General features: G+C 41.8%; 1 protein-coding gene across 1 annotated transcript in view; it reads left to right on the top strand.

Annotated features, from left to right (window-relative positions):
• SULF1 (sulfatase 1) overlaps positions 1-23,260 on the top strand; it is a 123,671-nt gene that overhangs the window by 54,473 nt on the left and 45,938 nt on the right. Inside the window, exons 5-8 of the mRNA XM_009886215.1 lie at positions 2,753-2,914; positions 3,237-3,471; positions 9,138-9,377; positions 21,178-21,329. Of these exons, the coding sequence (XP_009884517.1) occupies positions 3,300-3,471; positions 9,138-9,377; positions 21,178-21,329 (564 nt within the window). The 5' untranslated portion in view covers positions 2,753-2,914; positions 3,237-3,299. The remainder of the gene's footprint in view (positions 1-2,752; positions 2,915-3,236; positions 3,472-9,137; positions 9,378-21,177; positions 21,330-23,260) is intronic.

Here is a 23,260-nt window from a genome sequence, read left to right as displayed (position 1 = left end):
GGTGAGTACAAACTATGAATTTGTGTTCCTGTGAAAAAAAAAAAAATACTGAAAGAAAAAATTACATCCAGATGAGGAAAAATAGTTTCTTTGGGTTTCTCTGGTTTCATTTCTTTACTGACTACTTTTTAGTTGTCATAGGTATGTTCTGTAGCAAAAATATAATTTAAATTTTCCAAATAGCATATATAGAAGTTATGATTAACACTTGTTTACTTGGCTAGAGAAAAGCATTTTGTAGTACCATCTTGATTTCTGAACACTGCGCAAAAAAATTAAGTTTACCTCCCCATGTGAATTTGAAAAGGTCCCTTGTAGAATTTCTTCTATTTTCATGTATTTCTCAAGACAAATTACAGTGTCTGTAGGGGCACTTGTAGACTATCAGCCAGTATCCAATACAAACATTTCAGCCTTGTCTTCCTTATCAAGCCTGTATTTTGACAGTTTTCTTTACTTCATTTCCTTCTAAGACTGGGAAACAGACTGTAAAAAGACAAGTTGTCAAAGATCACCTTTTAATAAAGATTTGTTGTATGTAAAACTGAAATAGTTATGAGCAACAAAAGGTGGCATTACTGTGCTCTTGTGCAAGAACCATTCAATGAAACCTAGATAATTAATTTTACATGTGTAGATCAGTCCTGATATATTCCTTCATCCATCAAGGGGAAAAAAATATGAGTTGGAAGAGAAATGCTTCATGCTCATTTTCCTAGAAAAGACTTGCCTAAGGTGGCCCAAACTTGCTAAACCAAAGGGTTTTTTTAACTAATATAGCCCAAAGAGGGTGAAATGAAGAATACTTGTTAATGTTTGTTTGGATTAGTGTAAATTTTATTAGCACTGAGGTGTAATTGTCAGGAACTTGTAGTTTCGTACTGTGGGCGTTTATTCAAACATGTTGGTGCCAATGTTTGCTCAGTGCAGTCAGGACGACTGCACTTTCTGGGTCAACATTATCTGAAAAAGTTTGCTGTACGGTACAACTGAGGTAAGAAACTAAACATTGAGTCTCACTTCACGCAGCCCTTTGTGCTTTGTGAGGTGAGTCAAAGTTTTGCTATTTAAAGATCAGACATTTAGAGAAATTGTATTTCTGCTTTTGCACCAAGAGCATGTGGTGTCTGGTGTCTGTCAGAAGAAGGCTGGCCTCTCCGGTAACCCTGGTCTTTGGGGCTTTTGTCAGCTTTTACGTGACTTAGAACAAATACATGGAAATAGAAGTATTTTTAGAAGTCAGTCCAGACTAATTACAGACTTCCATTCTACTTATCTGAATATTGTGTAATCACCAAAATGGCATTTGACGCTAAATGTCGTCCCCCTGTATTGGCTTTGCAGTGCTGTACTGTTAGTCGGAGGCTGGACTGTTTGTTGGTGCAGAGACAATGAAAGACAAGATTTCTCTGCAACAGACACTTGGATTTTCCTTTTAGAGACGTTCACACTCTTCTGGTGTAATTACAGCCTGCCAGAGTGAGGAGCATGAAACTGTTTAGCTTGCGAAGCTTAAAATAAAAGGTGTATGTGAAAACAAGAACATGATCCTTTTTCTAGCAGTCCAGCACCAAGTCCCATCCCCTCCCTCTCCTGTGGATTCTTCCCCTGAAATTTAGAGCACCTTCCTATTAACGCATTTTTAGGTGAGTGACGGGGCCCTTTTTGTCTTCTGTGCTGCTCTCATTAAATTATTTCTCCTTATTAATCTGTTTGTAGTTTATGTTGCATGTCTGAATACAAAGTCTCAGGTGTGGGCGCACAGATCTCCCCATGAATTATGCTCCAGTCTAATTATACAATGTGCTCCCCAGTTCCCATGCGGGCTTCCCCTTGGGCAGACCTCTTGAATGTTCTTGGGTTTGGGCAGTTTTGTAGGATTTTTTTATTGACCGATGTCACCGTGTTTTATCCATAGTCCCAGAATAAAACCAGAAAGAATGTATGTGGCAGGTCAATACCCCCGAGGGAGCAGGCATGACTCCGCGGTTTCTCTCCCACCCCCTTCCTTTTTGCCCCCAGATATCCCCTCCCTTGCCTTGTGTAACAGGACGGTTTTGCAGAGCTCCAGTCAGTAATGCCAAAAATGTTAAAGCGTAAGTGGCTCTCCATTCCTCTCCAGGACCAATCAGTCATTTTCAGGCGCAGGTTTAAATTGGCTGCAGCAAAGCCAAGCCTCTGTGCTTGCATCAGGTCTTACAAAAGCAAGGCTGACTGACAGGCACGGAGAGGGGGTTCTGATAGCATACTGAGCCGAGGCTGGAAGCGGAGCATCGAGGACGAAGCTGTGCCAGAGGTACTGTGCATTATGGATGAGGCGCTCAGGTCCGTCGTTGATTGATTGAGGGACAGTTATGCTCTTTCACAACGCTGGGTAAGATCACCTGGACTGTCACTTAATATGAGCTTTCTCGTCAGTGGGAAGATGACTTTTCACGTAGTGATCCAATGCAGATTGCAAATGACAGCCATGCTCTCCCCCCTGCTTCGTAAGGGTTTAGTCGGTCGTGCAGGTGAGTTAACCTAAAATAGCTTTATCGCTTGCCAGGTGCCATACGCTGGAATTAACTCTTATTCTCAGAATCTCAGGCTGACTATAAATGTTGGAAGAGCACCTGCGTTTGATGTCATGATACATTATGTCCTTTATCTCTAGCAGCCAAGGTGCCATCTAACCTCTGCGTAGGTATGGTGTTAAATTAAGTAGGGGAGCTGGGGGGGGATGCATTTTTTTTCTACTCTTTTCTTTCAGGACAGAGAAAGAAGCAGTGACAAACAGTTCTGGAGACTTTGAAGCACAGCCACAGTACTGAGGTCTTTGACTGACAAGCCTTCTGCTTTCTCCTTCTTACAGGGCTCCTCCTACAGATGTTCTGAACACGTCTGCATCCCGGCAATTTTTTCCTGCGCCCAGGTACTGTATGTAAGGAACAAGCTGCATAAAAAGAAGCGTGGGGTGTAGGAGAAGGAGCGCTGTGAGGAGTATACCGGGAGTCATGCCTGTGCAAAATGCAGGCAGTGGCATGACTTCAAGCAAAAATTATTTGAGAAAGCGTAGTTGCAGAATGACCGAGTTTATTCTTAGAAAATGACAGAATAAAGCTCTTTTTCAACAATATGGCTTATAATCACGTTAAATGGTATGTGTCAGGCTTGACTTCCCTAAGTGTCATCCTTTCACTGTGTGACTGGAAATTTATTTATTGCTTGAACAGAATTTCTTTTCCTCCTTACAGGTCTTGAAAACTAGAGCTCAGGCACTTCTGGATCAGTCTTTTCATTGAAATACTGGAACTACTATGAAGTCTTCTTGGTTTGCAGTCATCGTGGCAGTGCTCAGTACTGAATTGTTAACAAGTCACTGTTCCACTGTCAAGTCCCCACGGTTCAGAGGACGTGTGCAGCAGGAGCGAAAAAATATCAGACCAAATATCATCCTCGTACTCACAGATGATCAGGATGTGGAGCTAGGTGAGAAATAATTGTTATTTGCTACTTCCTTTTTCACATGTCTTTCAGTAATTTCTGCCAAGCAGGAAGTACTTTAGATTCAGAGAAGGTACTGGTCCTGGAACATTATCAGAATGTGGGACAAGTTTGGAAAACGAGTTAACAAATGTTATTTAATAGCATTCATCACATTTAATTACAGGCTTTAGGAAATATATGCTTATCAAAATCCTTCATGGAAGGCTTTAATCACCATCATAAAAGGTTTTAATAGTACATGTAAGGACATACAGATAAAAAACTTGCATCAAAAGCCCTTTTTCACTTTGTGACTTTCTGTGGCATTTAAAAATTAGAGCCTTATGAGGTTAACCTTTCCCTCAGTGCTGTATAGGTGAGTATCTATATTCTCCATGTACTTGTCACATGCATGTATGTCATCTGACATGTTTATGCACACAGACAAACTGATCTGGTTTCAGGACATAAGCTTAATATTTCTGTGAATTATTAAAATGTTTATAATCCATCTGCTTTAAAACTATGCTATATGTATAAAAATAGGACAGTTTTGCTTTCACAAGTATACTAAATATCTGAGCACAACCTGGACATACCAGCCAGAAGTGATTTTCATATATTTTTCGTAGGGTGGAAAAAGTTAAAACACTTGGATGATGTTCCAGGAGGCCTTTGAATGTTTTCCATTAAGTAAGTTAGAAAGATATTAATGGTAGTTATGCATATAACTGATTTTTTGGTTCACTGCCCAAAGTGAAAAATCAAGGAGAGAAAGAGGAACATTTTAGGTTACCCCCAAGCAAATATTTTAGGTTTGGGGGTGGGAGGTAAGATCAAAAAGGTGAAAAATTGGCAAATCGTTTTGAAATGAAATCTTGCATTCTTAGTGTTTTTTTAATGAAAAACATGTTTTTAATAAAACTACAGTAAATTTCTAAATAAAATGCCATATGACATTGAAAAATCAAAATGCTTTATTCCAAAAAACTTGTAACAAAATAGTTCATTTGTTCTAAAATCATATACTTTCAGCCAGAAAGTTGTAGATGAGAAGTGGTCTAGATCCAAAAGCAATTCCTTAATTGCTAGCATTTTTGTGTTTGTCATGATGCAATAATAATTTACACAGTCCTTCAGGGATGTGAGAACATGATTAATAAACTATATTTCGTGACTGAGAGTTAGTGCTTTTATGCAGCAGAGCTTCAAGACCAGGCCTTTAGATCTGAGCACATCTTATCTTTTTTATTTCTCACTCTTTCAAATGCCTGCTCTGTTTAGCTGTGCTGCATAATGAATGGTTGTTCCTGGCTCTATTTTTGGCCTAAAATATAGCTATTACAACAGGAATGCATTTCTTCTTGATAGAGTCATTCTGAAAATTTCGTTAAAAGGGTCAAGTCATGTCTTCCTTTTTGTGGTCCGAAAGAGCCCGATTTCTCAAGGGCACTGGGGAAGGCAGGTCAGCAGACACGTCTCTGAACAACGTTACCGACTTGCTGTCTTCAGTCTTGCGAGAGGGTTTGCAAGTGGTGAAAGAGGAGGAAGGATGTGGCAAGCCACTTTCTTCATATTGTGGAGCTGCTTTCTTTGAAAGCTGCTCTGGATGTTCGCAGGGCGCTCTGGCTCCTATTAGCAAGCCGTTGAGCAATAGCCTGGATGTGTATGCATTCCCAGTGCACGGGATGAAGACACAGGTTTCCCCGTTTCATAGATCATTTCACAGGAAACAGGATTCAGCCCCAAGACTTACTGTACTGCGTTATTCGCACTTCTGTTAATAAATCATTCTGCTTATTTGAAAAGTAAAGCCATACTGTTTTCCATGTGTGAATTATCCCCTTGCCCTTCAGTGATTCTTGCGAAAAATCTTACGTTTCCCAAAGGTCAGTGGGAAGTAACACTTTCTGCCACAAACAGAATAAAGTTTAGGCATTGCTATCCAAAAATCACAAGACTGAAAGTCTCTCAATATGGATTATTTGCTATTGTATTCCCAGCATGAACATTTCTAAAAGCTGTTCTAAATGAATGCTTGAACATATAAGCATATAATGTACATTATAGACTTCAATCAGGAAGGATTTGTCTCCAGAGCGTGTATAAGCATTGAACCAAAATATTCAGCTGCCTGAGTGCAAATGATATATGGGGGGGAGTTATCCAATGCAAAATTTACAGGAGGAAGGGAGCTTGCATTTAGTTAGTGCTCAAAGCATAGGAGCATGCACATCTTCATATTGATCTCCACCATCCTCCTGAGTTTTGCATTCTGAATGCAAAGAAGTTCAGCAGAGCTGCTGTCTCATTCAACTTATCAGATAAAACCCACAAATTGCTCCACAACGCCAGTCAGCTCCTATCTATGCTGGGAGGAATGTGGCACAAAGGAAGGATATTACTGATCAGCTGGTGGATGGCAACTTAAGCAGTATGAAGCAGCATGGCCTACAGCTCTTGAAGAAACTCAGCAAATACTTGGGCCCAGAATCTGGGAAATGACTAGTTAAATTGTGCCTCTGTGCACTTTCTTTCTCCCACCAAGATCATGAGAGTAGAGAAATAACTGCCCAACACTGAGGTAAATGGGCATCTTGCTCAAGACAAAACACCACCTCCCAGAACTAGCCTCCCCCGGAGACAACGTACTACTGCTCTTCAGGGCAGTGGCCCCATCTCCCACTAAGGTCAGGTCTATAGTCCGTTCAGGCAGGAATACAAATATTTCCAAATTTTTGCTCACTCTTTAGTCTTTCCCCCTGTCCTCCAGCTTCTCTATTGCTTGCGCTCATCAGTACGTCAAACCATGACCCCCAAATCATTCTCATAATCCTCACTGTCAATAATATATTGTATAATGTCAGAAAGGAATCAAAACTAATGAATTCATTGGCAGTTCCAGTGTTTCTAACACAGAGCCTTTCGAGATCTCAGAGAAGTGGGAAAAGGTTAAAAAAAAAAAGAGGGAAAAATCCATTTGAGGCAATTACTTTTTTTTTTGTACCCTTGTTTACAGCCTAATGCACTACCCAGTGAAACCCTTATAAACCACCCACTGAGTACTCCAGTGGGTGAGGAGATCACAGCATCATCTAGATACATCATATCAGGCGTAATTTGCCTGGTTTGCTTTCCATCTTCACTAGAACTTTCACAGCACTTAACAACACAAGCTGAAAAAATGAGGATATGTGCTGAGATCTGAGAAAGTCCATCACCTTCCTGGGGCTTTGCATATAACCCAAATAATGACAAGGTAGCTCTAGCCATCCCTTTGTAGAGATGTCCACCTGCGTTACACCTGGATGAAAATCCATAGCAACTTTAAGACTTGTTATGAAACCTTGGTTACCAAACATATTTCTTGATATATGAGAATAGACTGAGAAGTGACACTGAATCTCTTGCCTGACAAAACTTGCTAACTTCTGCGTCCAAAGTGGCTGTTCCTGGTTATCCGGTTCCCCTCAGGTGCTCCCCAGTTGGTCGTGTAGAGTGCGAGTGTCCTGCTGTCAGACAGCGCCGGAGTACGTGTGCCCTGAAGACTGTGGGCCAGATGGTAAAGAGCACAAGCTGTGAGGAGAGCTACAGACAGCAAAGGATTATAACTTATATCAGCACGTTTTATCTCCTACTTATGTTTTGTTTTCCAAATGAGGAAGTCTCACCTGCTTTGAAGTGCCTATTCCAGAATTTCCAGAGGGGCTAAATCTATTATCAGTGTCAGTAAGTGCATACCTGGAGGAAAAACTTACTCATAAACAGCAGGTTTGCAAGAGCGGAGGGCTGACCAAGCAGAGGAATGAGGAAGCGCTCTAACAGCTACTCATTTATAATGCAGAGAGGCATGAAAGTGCACATCAGCTCTGCTGCTCTTACCGTGCATTAGTGTACCTGAACAGTGCACTTTCCATCCGAGAACCTCAAAGCACTTTACAGCTGAGCTCTCAGTAATAAACTGTGATATTTCAAAAACGGGAGCGCTATGGCAAAAACAAAACAAAACAAAAAGAAAAAGAAAAAGCCAGCCTGGGGTCAGAGATAAAGACGTAGAATGAAGATGATCTCTCATTTAACTTTTATTCAACAACTCAGTGAAATGCTCCCACTCATACAAATGGAGACCTTTTGTGTTCAGGGACTTCTCAGTTACTCTCCTGCTTCTCTGTGTCTCTAAACACATGGGTTTCGTCTGTATTGAGTTCAGGAAAGCACAAATGCAGATGCTCTGCATTTAGAAAATAAGGGGTGTGAAAGAGTCCGAGATGATGGTGACTTACATGCAGGGTATTAAATGTATCCTTAAAGCCACACACATTGGCACTGCACAAGGAAATGCTGAAGAGCTAACTCCTCTTCCTTTTTTTAATCAAATAATTTTGATGCAAAAGATTTCATATTCAGCACTGACTCCTTAGCCCAAAAGCAAAATAGAGCATGCTTAACTTTAACTGGTAAGATAATTTGTAAGATTTTACTGCTTACACCTAAAGTTGAGCCTCCTTGGCAGTTTTGTGGTTTTACAGCCGTGTCTTCCATTGTTTCACAACTTTTTTTTTAGTTTGATTTTCAAGTGACCCAAACAAAACCATCAAGAAAAACTCTTGTCGTATCAGTAGAATTTATGCATTTAAATTTAAACCTGCAACTGTCAATTGTGAAAAATTAATTGTAAAACCAAAGAAAAAAAAAAAGGAAAGTAGAATTCCAGAAACCCCTTTTTACCACCAAAATCGTTCAAGTATTACAATTCACAAACTTGTTTCCTGGGCACATACTGACATATCCATGGTTCACCCTCACCCTTCAATCTCTGCTCTGTTGAATAACAGAAAGAGCAAAGTTTGACAGCTGTTAGCAAATACTGACAGACCCTATCAGGGGCTGCTCAGCCTTTCTGCAACCAGAAATGTGCAAGCCCTGCCTGTCTCACCTTGTTGTTCATGAAGATGTTTTGAAGGATGCAAAAATTTCTTTGTTCTTTAAACTGGATCAATGCAATTTCTTGAGGAAGGTGCTGAATTTTGCCAATATATTTTTGCATACGGGTTTATCCCCAAAAGCTGATTTTGAGCACAGTGCTTTAGTAACAGAACCAGACATGCTGACCACATGTCCATAGAAACTTTCTTCAAGAAAAATTATTACTGAATTCTCTCTGTCTCCTCCTCCCATCTCTCACTCTCTTCTTTACCACCTTCCTCTCTCTCTTTCTCTCTCTCTCTCTGATTATCTGATAAAATGGAAAGAATTGTAGCAGATTCATTAGTAATCTAGGCATTTTAAATATTTTACTGGCACATTGACTAATGATGCAGTCTGTGTAACATACTGCTTTCCTACAGCCAGGTTTGAAGAACTATTGACCTATAAATTTGATACCGCTCTAAAGCTTTAACATTGTATTTCTAGATTAGACTGTATTTTAACTTTATTTTGAAGCCTGCGAAAAAGGAACTCAGTCTTTCTGGAATCCTGAAAAATATCTTTGGTGATATAATAAAAAACTTATCTTTTCTCCCAAAAATACCTAAGCTACAGCGCAGAACAGACTGATGTCCGAAGGCAAGCTAATCACTGATACTTTACTTTTAATAGCATAATAGCAGCCAATATATTCTAACTATTTTTTGCAGCACAGTGATGATCACTACCTCTTATTGCAGGGTCTTTGCAAGTGATGAATAAAACCAGAAGAATCATGGAGAACGGAGGGGCCTCCTTTATCAATGCATTTGTAACCACCCCGATGTGCTGCCCATCGCGTTCCTCCATGCTGACGGGGAAGTATGTGCACAACCACAACATATACACCAACAACGAAAACTGCTCGTCTCCCTCATGGCAGGCTACTCACGAGCCACGTACCTTTGCCGTGTATCTCAATAACACTGGGTATAGAACAGGTAAGAGACAAACCAACAGGAGTTCCTTGTTTAAAGTGAAGATGACAGATATTCAGCAACAGGTCTCAAATCACTGCCTAAAATGAAGTATTTTCCCACGTTGGGTTTACAGAGCAGAGGTTTAGTGTTATGGAGAGGGAACAAAGTCCTGCCTGCTGGTCCAGATCCACAGCTAACGGCCATGTAAAGAAACTCACTTGTAATGCAGCAGCATATTTTCACATTTGGATGTCCCAGGTGGGAAATAAGCTGTTGGGCAGTTAGTTACACCTAGTGCAAAAGAGGTGCATTTTAGTGGCATTGTGGGTCTGAACTAGCAGTTCCAGACGTGATTATGGTCAGTATTATGGCCTGCTTGTGGACAGCTGCTAACAGTTATGGAAGAAGATGTCTGGGCCAGGCTGCGGACCGGTGCCAAAGACCTCACAGGAACGAAGTGCCTGTCGTGGGAGTGAAACAAGGTGAATGGTATAATTTAAACTTTGCCATGGGGTGATATTTCATTTGCATTTTCTGAAAAGGAATAGAAACATGCCTTTAAGAAGGATTGTTCTACTGCACACCAATAAGATTTGATAGTTTTCTTGTAAATTCCTGGTGGTTTTCCGTAGTCAGGAGATCCCTTTCCTGTCTACAAAGAACTCTTCTTATTCCTCTCGTCTATGCTTCAGCTTGATGTAAACCCTGATTCATTTCTGCATCACCTATCCCCTAAGATTCAATCTGTAGACAAGTTAGGCTCCAGCCTGACTTCCCCTTCGCAAGGTACAGGAGTTGTGCGAGGTCATCGGGGTGCAATTTGTCCAGAAGCGTCGTTCGACTACAAAGACTCCCCTTTACATGACCAACGAGGCACAGATCTCGGTGCCAACTGCGTTCCTTACAATGTAATTGGCAGCAAAGAAATTTGTCTCTGTCAGCAGCTTAGCACAAGAACGGATCGCTTTCAAAACATATAGCAGGCGAATGTCTCCATGCTGTCTGCGTGTCCTAATTCTCTTAATGCTGCTATATCCAATGCCTATATTGCCTGTTAGCCATCTTTTCTTCACCACATAGACAGCTCACTCTTTTTTCTTCTGTCTCTCTGTGTCTGTAGTTCTGGAGAGCTTCTGCATCCTGTTTAAAAACCAAAAACAGACTAATATTTAACTTGTTTGAACCTGGTGTTGGCTCTGATACATGTGGTGAATAGTACTTTGGTCTCTGTTAAACTGGTTTCAGTGAAGTTGCCATCTGAGTACAGCGCTGCTAAACCTGAGTAAGGGTCAGCATCAAGGCCTTGGGGGAGAAAGAGAGGGGAGAGAGAATTGACAATTACTGCTAGAAAAGGTGCTGAATTCACCCTAAAATATAAGCTTTGTTTCATGGCTTATGACTCAGAAATCCTTTCTGTTTGATCTATGGCTGCTTCATGTGGGACCTGGCTTTCCCGTTCTTAAAAAATTTAGTATCTTGTTGGTTTGTAATCTAATACTTGCACGACTAAATGCCTCATGTGTAAACTGGATAGCTCTGTCACCAGCCATCTCTAGCCTTCGGGGGGTGAACACTCTGCTTTGGGTATGTCTTCTGCACTGCCTTGCATTATGGAGGCATGTGGAGATGTCTACTAAATGCAGACTTGGCCCTATTAAATGGAAAGGGAAAAGGAGTCAAAAGAAAAAGGAAAGGAAAAAAATCCCTTTCCAAAGGCAGGCAGAGAGAACGTCAGTCCTAAAACTGTCAGAGTAGGTGAGTTTTAACAAGGGGCAGGAAGGAGAAAACGGAAATGGAAACAAATGAAAATGCTTGTATGAAACTCCTGACCACAGTACATGGTTTGACCCTATAATAATATGGCCCTAACGAATTCATCCATTTGCTCCTTGTAAGAGGAGCCTACCTTCTAATTACCCCACAATTTTTTTTTGAAGTGGCAGCTTAATTAACAGCAGATCTTATAATACATTTTTCAAGGACAGTGTTGCCTCATTAAAAAGTCATCAAAAGTCCACTAACCAACTAATAATCTACACTTCACAGCAAGAAAGTTTAGTAAAATTGTAATGACTCAAGAATACCTGGGAGTCAAGAATAATTGGGAGTGAAAAAGAGGGAACTGGGAAGAGAGAGTGGCTACATCCCACACAGGCAGTCGTGGCTCTGTGCTGATATTGCAGACGCTGTAGCTATTTACCCTGTGCAGTTCTACATTTGAGAGGAACTCAGTATTCTCCTTCCAATGGGAAATTGAGGTGGAGAAAAAAAAGTGCCCAAGGCCACTCACAGTTTGGTGACAGTCCTGATAAGACACTGCTCCAGAGAGCTCCAGTCCAGATGAGACAATGTGCAGTATCTCCATGCTGGTTCTCTGTTTGAAATGATGAGGATTTATCTCTCACTTTTTGCATAGGATGAAATTATTATATAAGTCGATGGAAATAAAGGGGTGGGTGAGTGTTTATATAAAGTCCTTACTTCTGTTCACTCCAAATAGTTTCCAACATCTATAAAGCATCTGCTGTCTAAACCTGCCGCAGCCTTAACTAAACCCTCTATACTGCAATTGATCACATGTGGGCAGACTGCTTATGAGGGGAGTCCTGCTAAAGCCACGAGGACTCCACACAAGCACAGCAGGCCATTTAAAGAGAGGTCTGAAATGTGCTCTAATAAACTACTGTCATAATTAGAGCCCACTGGGAAAACCTGGCAAAGTAAAAAATGCTTTTTTCTTTCCTTTTTCTATTTTATTCTTCTACTCCTCTTCTACTCTGATGTGACCTAATAGAGATGTTGCATTTCATGGAAGCATTCTTTTTTGCAGATTATATATCAGTGCTAAATCATGGGCAGGAACTGTGATGGGTGCTAGCAGGGCAGACAATATTCAGAAACAACACTGCCAAAACCAAATCACTTTTGCTTCTAATTATCATTAAAAAAAATCCCCAAACAATTAAGGATGTTTCAATTCTTACAGTTTCCCTTACTCACAAACTGTATCCTAATGCAGTGATGAGTCAACTGTGCAGCATCCTCACTGTTGAAAGTCCATAAAATTAGCAATATTAAACTAGATTTTCTAGGAAATAGCAGGGAAGACACACTAAATAGGTAGAAAGATAAAACAAAGCAACTCTGCAGAGCTTCAGAGACATGAGAAATTTGTTTTAATTACCTAGGCTCCAGCTGCTCATACTGGGGAGGAAAAAAGGGTCAGTTTGTAATCACTTCCAAATTTTGTGGAAACGGTGAGAAAATCGTGAGTTTTCTTTCATCTTGTAGATGTCCATAGACATCTCTTGAGCTATTTAGATTCAGAAATTTTATTTGTCAGATTATTAGATGCAGGAGTTAGAGGTTTTGCTTTGTGCTTTCCAAAATATTGGCTGGCTGTTTGCTGTTCTTTCAGTCCTCCCTGCAGCACTGTTGAAGTCTCTTACTTTCTTTACCTTCTACTCTTTTGCCCCAGCCCTATGGTATGTACCCTTCCCCTTCAGACGTGCCCTTCAGTGTTGTCAGTTCACACTGCCATTCACAAAAGAAAACTCCAGGAGTGTGCTACCTCAGCCTTGGCTTTCTCCAGTAGGAAACGAGGACTTTGCTACATCTTAATAACCCAGCAGTAGCCAAGCAGCGGCCTAGTGTTTTAGAACAGAAAGCCATGACAGCAGCACAGCCAATATCCAGGAGACATAAATACAACAATCATTTTATCGTTAAATGCTGTGTCACACTTCGTATACTGCAGGATTTTAGGTTTTTACCAGCTGAAGTTTCACCCTTTTGCAAATATGAAGAGAAATATAAGTTTAAGATTCTCACCCTGACTTAACATGCATATGTATTCAGAGCCGTCTCTGCTTAGTGTTACTTTAAGACATTATTGCTTTCTCATCCTTGCTCCTCTTAGTCCTTCACAGCCAGAGTAACTGTGCAGGAGAGAACAGGAGTCTGTCCCGGCTCAGCGACCGCTGACAGCCTCACAGCAACATGCCAAACTCAGGACCTCGCTCTCCCCTTATGGAGTCCCACCTGAAAGAACAGAGATCACCAAATTAGGCAATTCTTTGCTTACATTGTTTTATAATTGTCCTTGGGAAGATGTGTTTCCCAATATTTTATTTCTTGCTCAGAAGTATCAACCGATCAGAATAACATTCAGGATTCATGCGTGCAAGTGTCCCATTGGCACTCTTAGCCTTTTGTGGGTCAAAAATGGTAACACAGCAACGTTAAGCAGCTCAAACATTAATTTCTAAATGCTTGCATTTGTAAAACTCAGAAGTCAAGAAGCGACTGAACATCAAGTATCTGGCATGTTTTGACGTTAGTCACAGACTTCTGTGTAGTGATGAACAGAAATGGTCCCTTGCTTGACATCTAGTTAATATGTCCAACAGTTCATGCCAGCTTCTGATGCGTGTCAGTTGACATCTGTCACTTATGGCTACATTTCTTAGTGTAGTGACCAAAGAACTAATAAAACGCTGAGATGACAGGAGACTGAAAGCTAAGGAGTATTTAAACTGTCCCCCGTTCCCTTCTGATACACGGGGACTAGTTAATCTTTCATAAAGGGAGCAAAATCTATGCCTCCTGAAGGTGTGGGCAGACAATACGTTTCCTCTGGAGGCAAAGCCAGTGAGTTTCCTGTTCGCAGCCTTACGGTACAATTCACTGCCAGCACACGCTATTTTTAATCTGCATCGTTTCAGTGACCTAATTTGTATCCTGCCTCACTCACCCTTTCAAAACAAAGAGGGTGGCAGAATATGACACAGGGGTGGGAATGAGTGTGCAGGGAATGACTCCCGGTTTTCAGAATATTTCTAAAGTGAAAACAAAAAGGGAGAGAGAGACAGAAAGAGAACACCAAGTTTTCAGGTTCTTTCTGAATTGGTATAAAAGAAGCCAGGGAGCATCAAACATAGCGTAACTTGTAAATATTTTAAATAATTAAAAATATGCCTCACCTTTCAGAATAAAATTGTACTTTCAGACAAACTAAGAAGTGTATCAATAAAAGTGAAATATGCTGATTATATTCAAATAGTCCACAAAAAGTGAAATGTGGAAGAGGGAAAAGGCCAAAAAGTATAACATGCAGGATTTTCTAGTTCTATGGTATCAGGTGAAGTGAAACTTTTTTTTGTTTCTGTCCAAGACCTCATCAAAAACCACAGCATGTCTGCCTTCTTATGCTTAAAACCAGAATTCTGTGCTATTAAATTTTGCACAGACAACCGTACACTAAAAGATTTTTAGCAAGTTTGTGCATTCAAGTGCTTCATTTAGAAAAATATGGGTAGAACGTTATGCAACTATTTCATCTCTCTTGTTCACCTGGCCAAATGATAGTTTCTAACTACATAATAACATACCGCTTTTTGGAAGGTGAAGTTTCCTCGGTTTAAAAAGACAGACCGGTTCTATCAGAAGGCATGATGCTGGCCGGCATCTGCATCAGGAAGGATGGGGGTCTCAGATCCCCTCTATGAAACTGTTGTTTTCTTACTGAGTTACTAAGCAGAGTGGGGTTTTATCCCGTGTGGAGGCTGGCGGGGGGCAGCTATAGGTGTTATGAGGAGCAGTCTCCACTCCTCAGTTTTCTCATCCCAGTCTTCTAGCCCCGCAAGACCTCACCTCGGCCTCTGCTCTGAGCCTTGTCCCCCAGCCTGTCTGTCCTCAAGTCGTTCCCACCCTCCCTCCCCTCCTGGCATCCAGGCAGCCCTTGACAGACACGTCCTGTTCCCACCACTTACTTTAGCAATCTCCTTTCCCAGACTGATCAGCAAATCTGCTTCTCCCACCCTGCCTTGCCTTGTCAGTCAGCTTCTTTCTCCTTTCTTGCACTCACTGTCCAGTTTCTTGGTTGACGTTGCCAGTCCTGGGCCCCCAAGCCTCCACTGCTTTACCCTCTCCTTCTCAGCTCCTTTGCTGGATCTCCTGCTGTTCCCCAAACTACTTCTCCTGGTCACGTCCCACCCTCTGCATTTCAATCATCTGTATCCCACCTAGCGACACCACTCACAGGTGGATAGGGAATAAAGTCCTGAGGTGCCTGGATCTCCAGCACATGCAAACTGCAGGGTTAGGGTTTTTTTTTCAAAACTGAGCAAACTTTGGACAGATTTTCACCAGGATGATAAAAGACACTTCCTTTGACTCTGTTCAAAGAGTCCATCATGTCTTTGACAGAGTTAGTGCTCTCAGTGCAGAGCATGGAAGTGCTATCAAATGAAAACTTGCATAATTTTTTTCAGATGTTAAACGTAATTCCTTTTCCATTACTGCGGTTCTCAAAGATGGCTACTGTTCGGACTAAAAAGTTTCAAAAATTCAGCCTGAGGCAGACATCCAGTGTGGAAAATTTCAGTCCAAGTACGAGAAAGTTATAAGCAACTGAAAACAGGGTCTTATAATGAGAAGTGTCAGACAACATCAGTACTGGAAAGTGCTACCAGCTTGGCCCATAATACAGGCTTTGTTAAAGACATCACCCAGGCTAACGATTGCTATATCAAGTTATACGCTAATGCCTTTTGCAACTGCTGAGTTATAAAATCTTAAATGCTCTTTTTGGTTACAATGGCAAACCTGGCAGCAACTGGGAAAGACCCACAAAGCTGGAGAAAAAGAAGAAAACCTGAGGTTTTCTACTGCGGTTAGGTTACAAGACTGGGAACTGCAAAATCTGTATAATATTCTTGGCAATGCCACAGGCTTCCTGCATGACTTAGGTCTAGCTGAAGGTTAACCTCTTGGTGCCTCAGTTTCCTCTCCGCAATTTTGGGACAGTGCTTATTTGATTTCTAGGCAGTGCTGGCACACGGACCTGGCTTTCTGCACTTTAATGACGTGATACTCTAATCCTCTGTACTTTTTCAACAGAAGGGAAAACTCGAACTTCTCGGGTTTGAATCTCTCGCTTGCCTAATGGGAAGAAAGCGAGGAGGAATTTACTGGAATAATCCAGAAGTTGCAGTTTTGTTGGGCTCTGTCCCCAGAAGCACAGCCGCACTGTGTGTCAGCCCTGAAATGTCATATAAACAGTGCTTTGCAACTCCTGTAAATGGTTTCCTGACTTTGTTAAAGGAAGTGGGCTGTCTACTTAAAGCTCTTGTCTGGGTCACGGTGACTAAACCTTGCTGCAGCGTGCCTTTTTAAAGGTTTGAGTTTGTTTTAAATCGGAAACATTCCCGTAAGCCTCAACAAATAACAAGGACATAGAACACAATATACGTCCTTTGATCCATGGAAGTGCAGAGATGTCTCGCCAGCAGATGTAGCCCAGTTCACCTGTACGCTGATCCATAAATGCTGACAGGAGTCAAGGGGGTAATTCTATTGTGTAATACTGTAAACATTAGTCATAAATACTTGTGGAAAATACTGGGAAAAAAGTACGAGGAATTATGAGAATTTGAATCACATTCAGCTATAAATATCCTGGCTTCAAACCCCAGAGATCCCCTGGGTCAAATTCTCCTTGTCTCACACCCAGTGCAACCCCTTGGATCTCTTGGTGCAGTTCAGGACTCATTAGCTAATTGCTCAAGGGAAAACAAAAACCTGTATTAAGGCTTCTATTCATAAGAAGTACTAAACGTGTATTCTGCAGCCACTCCTGAGACACATAGATGTCTGTGTAACTGTTCACCATGCCGTGTGTTGTTGTTTGCATAAACTTAATTAACATACTCACACAGAATACGATTATTCCGATACACTAAGCTACTCTACATGTGATTAAAAAATAACAATGTGTCCTGGGAACAGTTAGCAAAACTGCCAGAATGCAGATAAAAGTTGTCTTATTAAAATGCAAAAATTGGCATTTATCTTTCTTGTTATCTCTGTGGGGGCCATTATACGCAATAATGAAAAGGTGTCCCTTGAAATGGCATTATTTTTTAATGAGGCTTTTACCCGTTGAGTCATAATTTCCGTTTTATTAATTACAATCAGAAATGGCTTCCTAAACCCTGTAACTGCTGAGTGCAAGCGGCTTCTAAAGCTGAGCGTTCCCAGTCAGTACTCAGACTTGGGCAATTCAGCAAGTGTTGGGCTAGAGTTAAGGATGTGGCCTGACTCTACAAGCCAAGCATGTGAAGATCCAGCAAGGACATTTGCACATCCTGGTGTCCGCTCCTGGGCAGTTCCATGACATATTACTTTAATTGTTCACAATCCTCTGGTTACCAAAAAACAACTAGGACGCCTGTGATGATTACTTGCTGATTATTATTTGGCCCCATGGACACTACTGTGCTTTCCTTTTACTCCGACGCTTGTCTTCATTCAAAGCGTGAAGAGCAAGACACTAACTGCTGGCGCTGGGCTCCAGCTCTGACTCACTTGCCCTATCCTATACTCAGTGGTACTCGGAAAATCCCACAATGAAGGGACTGAACTCTTCTGTTTCAGTAAAAGCCTGGCTTTTCCCTTCTTCTGTCTAATTACTCTCATCCACCTGAGCTTTTGACCAACAAACCACTCTTGGTTAAAGCAATTTGGCAAATGTGATCCATTATCACGGCTACTGCTGTTTCTGCGAGTATTCAGGGCTTTGCTGTACATTTGACATGGGAACTGCTTTATTCTACAACAGGGGGAAACATCTATTTCTGCAAACTGTCATTCAAGGAGCTGCTTAAAACTTGACAGGTCTGAGATTATTTTTATGATAAAATACTAAATCATTGCCAACACAAAGGTGAATGGTTCAGGCTGTCAATCCAAAGTCTCATAATATGCACCGAAATATGGGGTTCAGGCGGCCAAAGGGGAGCTAACAAAACATTATTAAAGTTGGAAAATTAAGCAATCTAAAGCAATGAAATTCTGAGATGAATTGCCCCCCACCAGCTCCAAGCCTCCCTTTCCTTTTCTAAATTCAGTTTATCTTTTCTTGTCCTTATGCCCAAAGTCATTTCATCTCTGTGATTTATGCTGCTGGCTTTCTCTCAGGTAATGCCTGAGTATCAGAGATAGGAGAGGAAGAAGCTGGCTGTTCTTTGTTTTGGTGCCAAAACTGAAACTGTGGGGACTTTCTCAGGCCCATAAAGGAATACCCTACAGTGACATTAAACTGAGAAGCTGTAGTAAGATTTTCCCAATCATTTGCGTGCTACAATTCTTCAGAGCTTGACCATTTTGAGACTGATTTTCTTAGCCACCTCTGCTATTTACAAAGGCACTACACCAAAGCCTACAGACACTAGAACTTCTTAGATTAAAGTTTGCCAATGATTTTTAAATGGGCAAACCCATTTATTTTCCCCTAGCCCATTTCTTGGAAATTGCTAAACTGTTTGGCTAAAATGTTCCATGGAGCAAAATGCAGCCTGAGTCAAATAGCATGGAAACTATCATCACTAATGACTGAAGTTTGGCAAGACTGTAAATAGCGGAGTTCAGGTCTCGGTATTAGTCAATTTAATTATAGGTGGGGCTATCAAACCATCCTACATGATAAATTGCCATAACTTCCATTTCATAGCTTGAAAGCCTCTGATCTTTGTGGGAGGCAGGTTGGCAGTAGAGTCCTTTACGGATGAGCACAGCACGCGGAGGTTCCCCAAGGTCATGCAGTAGCTACTGATGGATCTGGGATGACATTCAGGAGGGCTGACCTCAGATCTCTCCCGTAACCACAGAATGTCCTTGATTTTGCTGGGCTCGGTAATGCTTCCTCTCTCCTGGTCACATCACTCTCCCATACTTTTTTTCAGTGTTGTCACTCTCTGACTTCTTTTCCCCTTCTTCTGTTTCCTTGGCTTCCCTTCCCACAGCAGTTCAGCCTTTACCCTTACACTTTCCCTGGACATCTGACTCCCTGAGAGTTTAACCCAGTTTGGCCACTTAAGAGGAGAGGTATGGTTTCCATACTGGGAGGCAACGGTGCTGGGCACATATTCCCTCCCCACAGTCACCCTCTTCACCTCAAGCTTCTTGACTTCTGGTTGGCCTCAAGAGAAAAAAGAAGAGCGGCTGGGTTGCTTTCTGAGTGGCTGTGGGAGGAAGAGCTGGAAGCCTGGTCTGGTGTCTGTAGGACTTGTTTATATGTCACATTCCACGTGGTATAGGAAAGTAACATTATATATGACTGTAACCTCTGGTTAGTGACAGTTGGCAGTTATATGATCTGATTACACCATATTTATGTTGCCTTGAGCAAGTTTTAATTATGAACATTTTGATTTTTCCACCAGTTTTCCCAGGAAGTTCACCATGCCCGCATCAATCAGATCTGGATTATTTAAGCCCTTCCACAAATGTGCTTTTTTGGTTAGATTGAATGTGTCTAGGTTGAACGTGAGGTTTTCCAAAGTGATTTCATTTCCTAGCAGGAAACAAGTACGGGGGTTTGACGTGTGTCCCAAAGCCCAGCTGAGGAAGTGATGCTGGGGAGCAGCGCTCCATGGGCAGAGCTGGCTGGCTGAGCTGGCATCGACAGCAAGGGCAGGGGCTGTGTACCACGAGGGGTGCAGTGAGGTGGGCAGCTGCCACCCAGAGGAGCTCTGTCTCTGGAAAGGGAGAGGTTTCTGTCATTCCCTCCTCTTCAGACGTGTCTTATTTGCTGAATACCAGGTGTACCTTTTGTGCTGACTGCTGGAGACACGGGCGACAGAACTGCTGGCACAGGTGGCACTCCAGAGGCTTGTAAACCTCAAGAAAATTAAAAATGCAAACAGTAAAGTTACTCAGACATCCCAGTAACTTGCTGGGACTGAGCTGGAGTAATAAATCCCTAAAAACCCAAGTTGCAGGCCCAGTCAGGTGTTCTGTCGCTACGCTTCCCAGGCAGTGGAAAAGCAGGGCAGAGCCATCCAAGCTGACTTCTTTATCCAGGCCAAAGACCATACACAAGCATCTGAAGAGCTTCCATACCCATCTGTACCTAGAAGCAACACGCCTGCATTTGCCAGGGTGCCATGCCAGCGTTATTCCGCCCTCCCAAAGCCAGTTGGCCAGCTTTTGGTGTCTGTGTATCTTTGGCACAAGCGATTCACAACTCCTAGATAGCTGGGAGCCTGTTGCAGTGTGAGATTGTTTTCCTTTTTACTTCCTTCCAGAAGAATTGGCAGGAGCACCTGCAAACCCTCCTGGGTCTGACAGCAAAGGCTAAAAGTTGCAGTCTAAGTGGGTTCTGACTTGTCACCTGGAGCTAATGGAAAGAAATAGACTTAGTTTGGCAGGCCAGGTAGAGGTAGTTGACCTCCACGTCTTTGTTTCTTCATTAGTTTTGCCCTAGAGAAGCTGTGGTAGCAAAGCAGATTGGGGATTCCCTCTTGCTTTACCCAAACGTGGCCCAGACAGAGATCTGGACTTCCCAGGCCTTTTATCAAACCAGCAAACGTAGCCAGGTTGCTAAGCTCAAACTTTCAAAAGTCAGAAGCCAGGCTCCAAGGCATCACAGAACTTGCTTAAAACCACAAGGTGTTTCTCAGATGTTTCCTCTGGGCACTGAGATTTTATTCCATTTTCAGGAAACCAAGTGAAACATACTCACTCTAAAAAAAAATAAAAATAAAAAAGACCTAAAATATATCACAAAAGCACCACATCCCAAAAGATTAAGATGAAAACTTAAGTCACAAAGGCTTTCAACTCTCATAAAAACTCTGGAAATAACTTATTTTAATTTCAAAACCCTCTAAGGTATAAAAGGAACAGTTTTGATAAAGCAACTCTGACTCATTCTAACACATTTTATCTTCATCCATGCATGCTTTTGACTCGGACTCAAAGGCTTGGATTGCAAAACCTCATGTGTGTGTGTGTGCTTTTTTTTTCTTTACCTTCACAGCTTTTTTTGGGAAATACCTCAATGAATACAATGGCAGCTACATCCCTCCTGGGTGGAGAGAGTGGGTTGGATTAGTGAAGAACTCTCGCTTCTATAATTACACCATTTCTCGCAACGGTAACAAAGAGAAGCATGGATTTGATTATGCAAAGGTATTTTCCAGACACGTAAATGCTGCATCATTAAGCCATATAAAAAATCACTTTCAGATAATTATTCAACCAGATAATTAATTAATTAACTAACTACAACCAAGAAATTGAGATGCCATTTTCTCTCCAGGGCATTGCAGATCAATTTCCACGTGAGAATATTAATCACACAACGGACAAAAGTTTCCAAGGGCTCTTCTGTGCAGCCCCGTGATTTCCTCCCTCCCTTCCTCCCTCCCTCTGCTAGAAAGGGATTGTTCAGTGGCAGAAGCAAACAGTAAATAAAAGCCTTTCCCAAAAACAATTGTGCCCCTTGCACTACTGAACTTTAAAGTTGGCTGAGGGTTGTCAGTTGTTACCCACATAAGAATCCTTAGTTAATTCTGGTTTCCATTATACAGTGCACACACACAGAAAAAGGCTGTACGCCTGTGGTGTCAGGCTCCGGATATGACTATGAGAATAGATAGGCACGAGAACACAGCCGCTGGAAAACCTCAGAGCTTGTTCGTGCTCTTGACAAAGTTTGGAAAGTATGCCAAGGTGACCTGCCCACTGCCGTGAAGTTTCTCGGAAAGGTTTAGGAGTGCAGATCACAGACTTTCCAGCCTGCAGAAAGCAATCTGGAATTTCCTCAGACTGTAGCTCACAGAAGATGATACAGATGTTGCAGCTGTGGTTTCTGACCCATGTAATGAGACTTTATTGGAAGCTCGCGATGCCTGTTTCTGATTTCCCCACACGTTGAAATTACATGATACTAATTATATATTTATATAGAGTGAAAAAAAAGAAAATAAAGAATATTGGTTAGTTATACATTCCTTACACACCCTGTGTATGTAGCTAGAATAAATAGGCAAATAGGAGGGGAGCAGATGCTTTGGGAGAGCAGTCACACAGGCATTTCACTTCAACAGGCCACAAAACCAGAAATTAGCACAACGCTGGTGCCTCGCGCTCACTACCCATTTTGTACACCAAAAGGTCGCTTGCTGATGCTTCCACTTCGTATCCCTGCAAGGATTGTAGCAGCCAGGGCTACCGTGTGTGCTGCAGGAGAGGGGAAGGGGCAGGGGGGACGGGGAACCGGCGAGCGAGGAGGTCACAGCTGGTTGGCTTGTCCTAGCACCGACATGCGACACAGACCTTGTCCCTCAGGCTCTGCTTTTGCAGCTGTTCGGGGCCTTGAATCCACAACATATGATTAGTCATGCCTGGAAGTGCTTGAAATTACAAACATTGTCTCAGCACTTTCTCAATGAAGCTCGCACTAGACCTCCAGGCCAACAGTGAATGCTCCAAGGTGGCAGGTGGTTTAATTTAAGTTTTCATCTTTTTTTCTTAGTTCCATTTCCTCCCTTCCCCTTGTAGGCTTCCATTTGCCACCTTGGCTGTGGGTTAAGCCAGTTTATTAGCGAGTCACAACCTTAATCTCAGCAGCTGCACTGCTTAAAGTTGCACAATTAAACGAACAGAGCCTGCAGGAATTCAACTGCTCCCTGCATTCGCATTTGCAATTTCTTTGATAAAGGTTTTTGCAATCTGTTGTTGCCTGTTGTAGCTGTCTTCCACTTTGTATATATGCAAAAGTATACTCTGAACAAAGAGCATGCAAGAAATGTTTATGTAAACAGAAAACCAATGTAAGACTCAACGATTTCTTGCAGTTGGGAGCCATTATCTTGTGAAAGTGTTTTATCAGTGAAATTCAAGAAACTTCTTTGTCAGCGTAGTCTGTAATTTTAGATGTTACTTAGCATTATATTACAAAATCTGGTAATCATATTTACTTAATGCCTTCTGTTGTACCTGATTTGCAAAATACTGTCTCATTTTATGTGGCATCGCCTGCTTAAGAAAGTAATTACTGCTCAGTCTCCCCTGTGCTCCCTCAAATCGTTCATCTCTTTGATGGTATGTTTTTACTT

This window comes from Charadrius vociferus, unplaced genomic scaffold, assembly GCF_000708025.1.
Source record: "Charadrius vociferus isolate BGI_N301 unplaced genomic scaffold, ASM70802v2 scaffold885, whole genome shotgun sequence".
Classification (NCBI taxonomy): domain Eukaryota; kingdom Metazoa; phylum Chordata; class Aves; order Charadriiformes; family Charadriidae; genus Charadrius; species Charadrius vociferus.
Note: the sequence above shows the minus strand (reverse complement) of the source record. Positions and strands in the feature narration are given on the sequence as shown.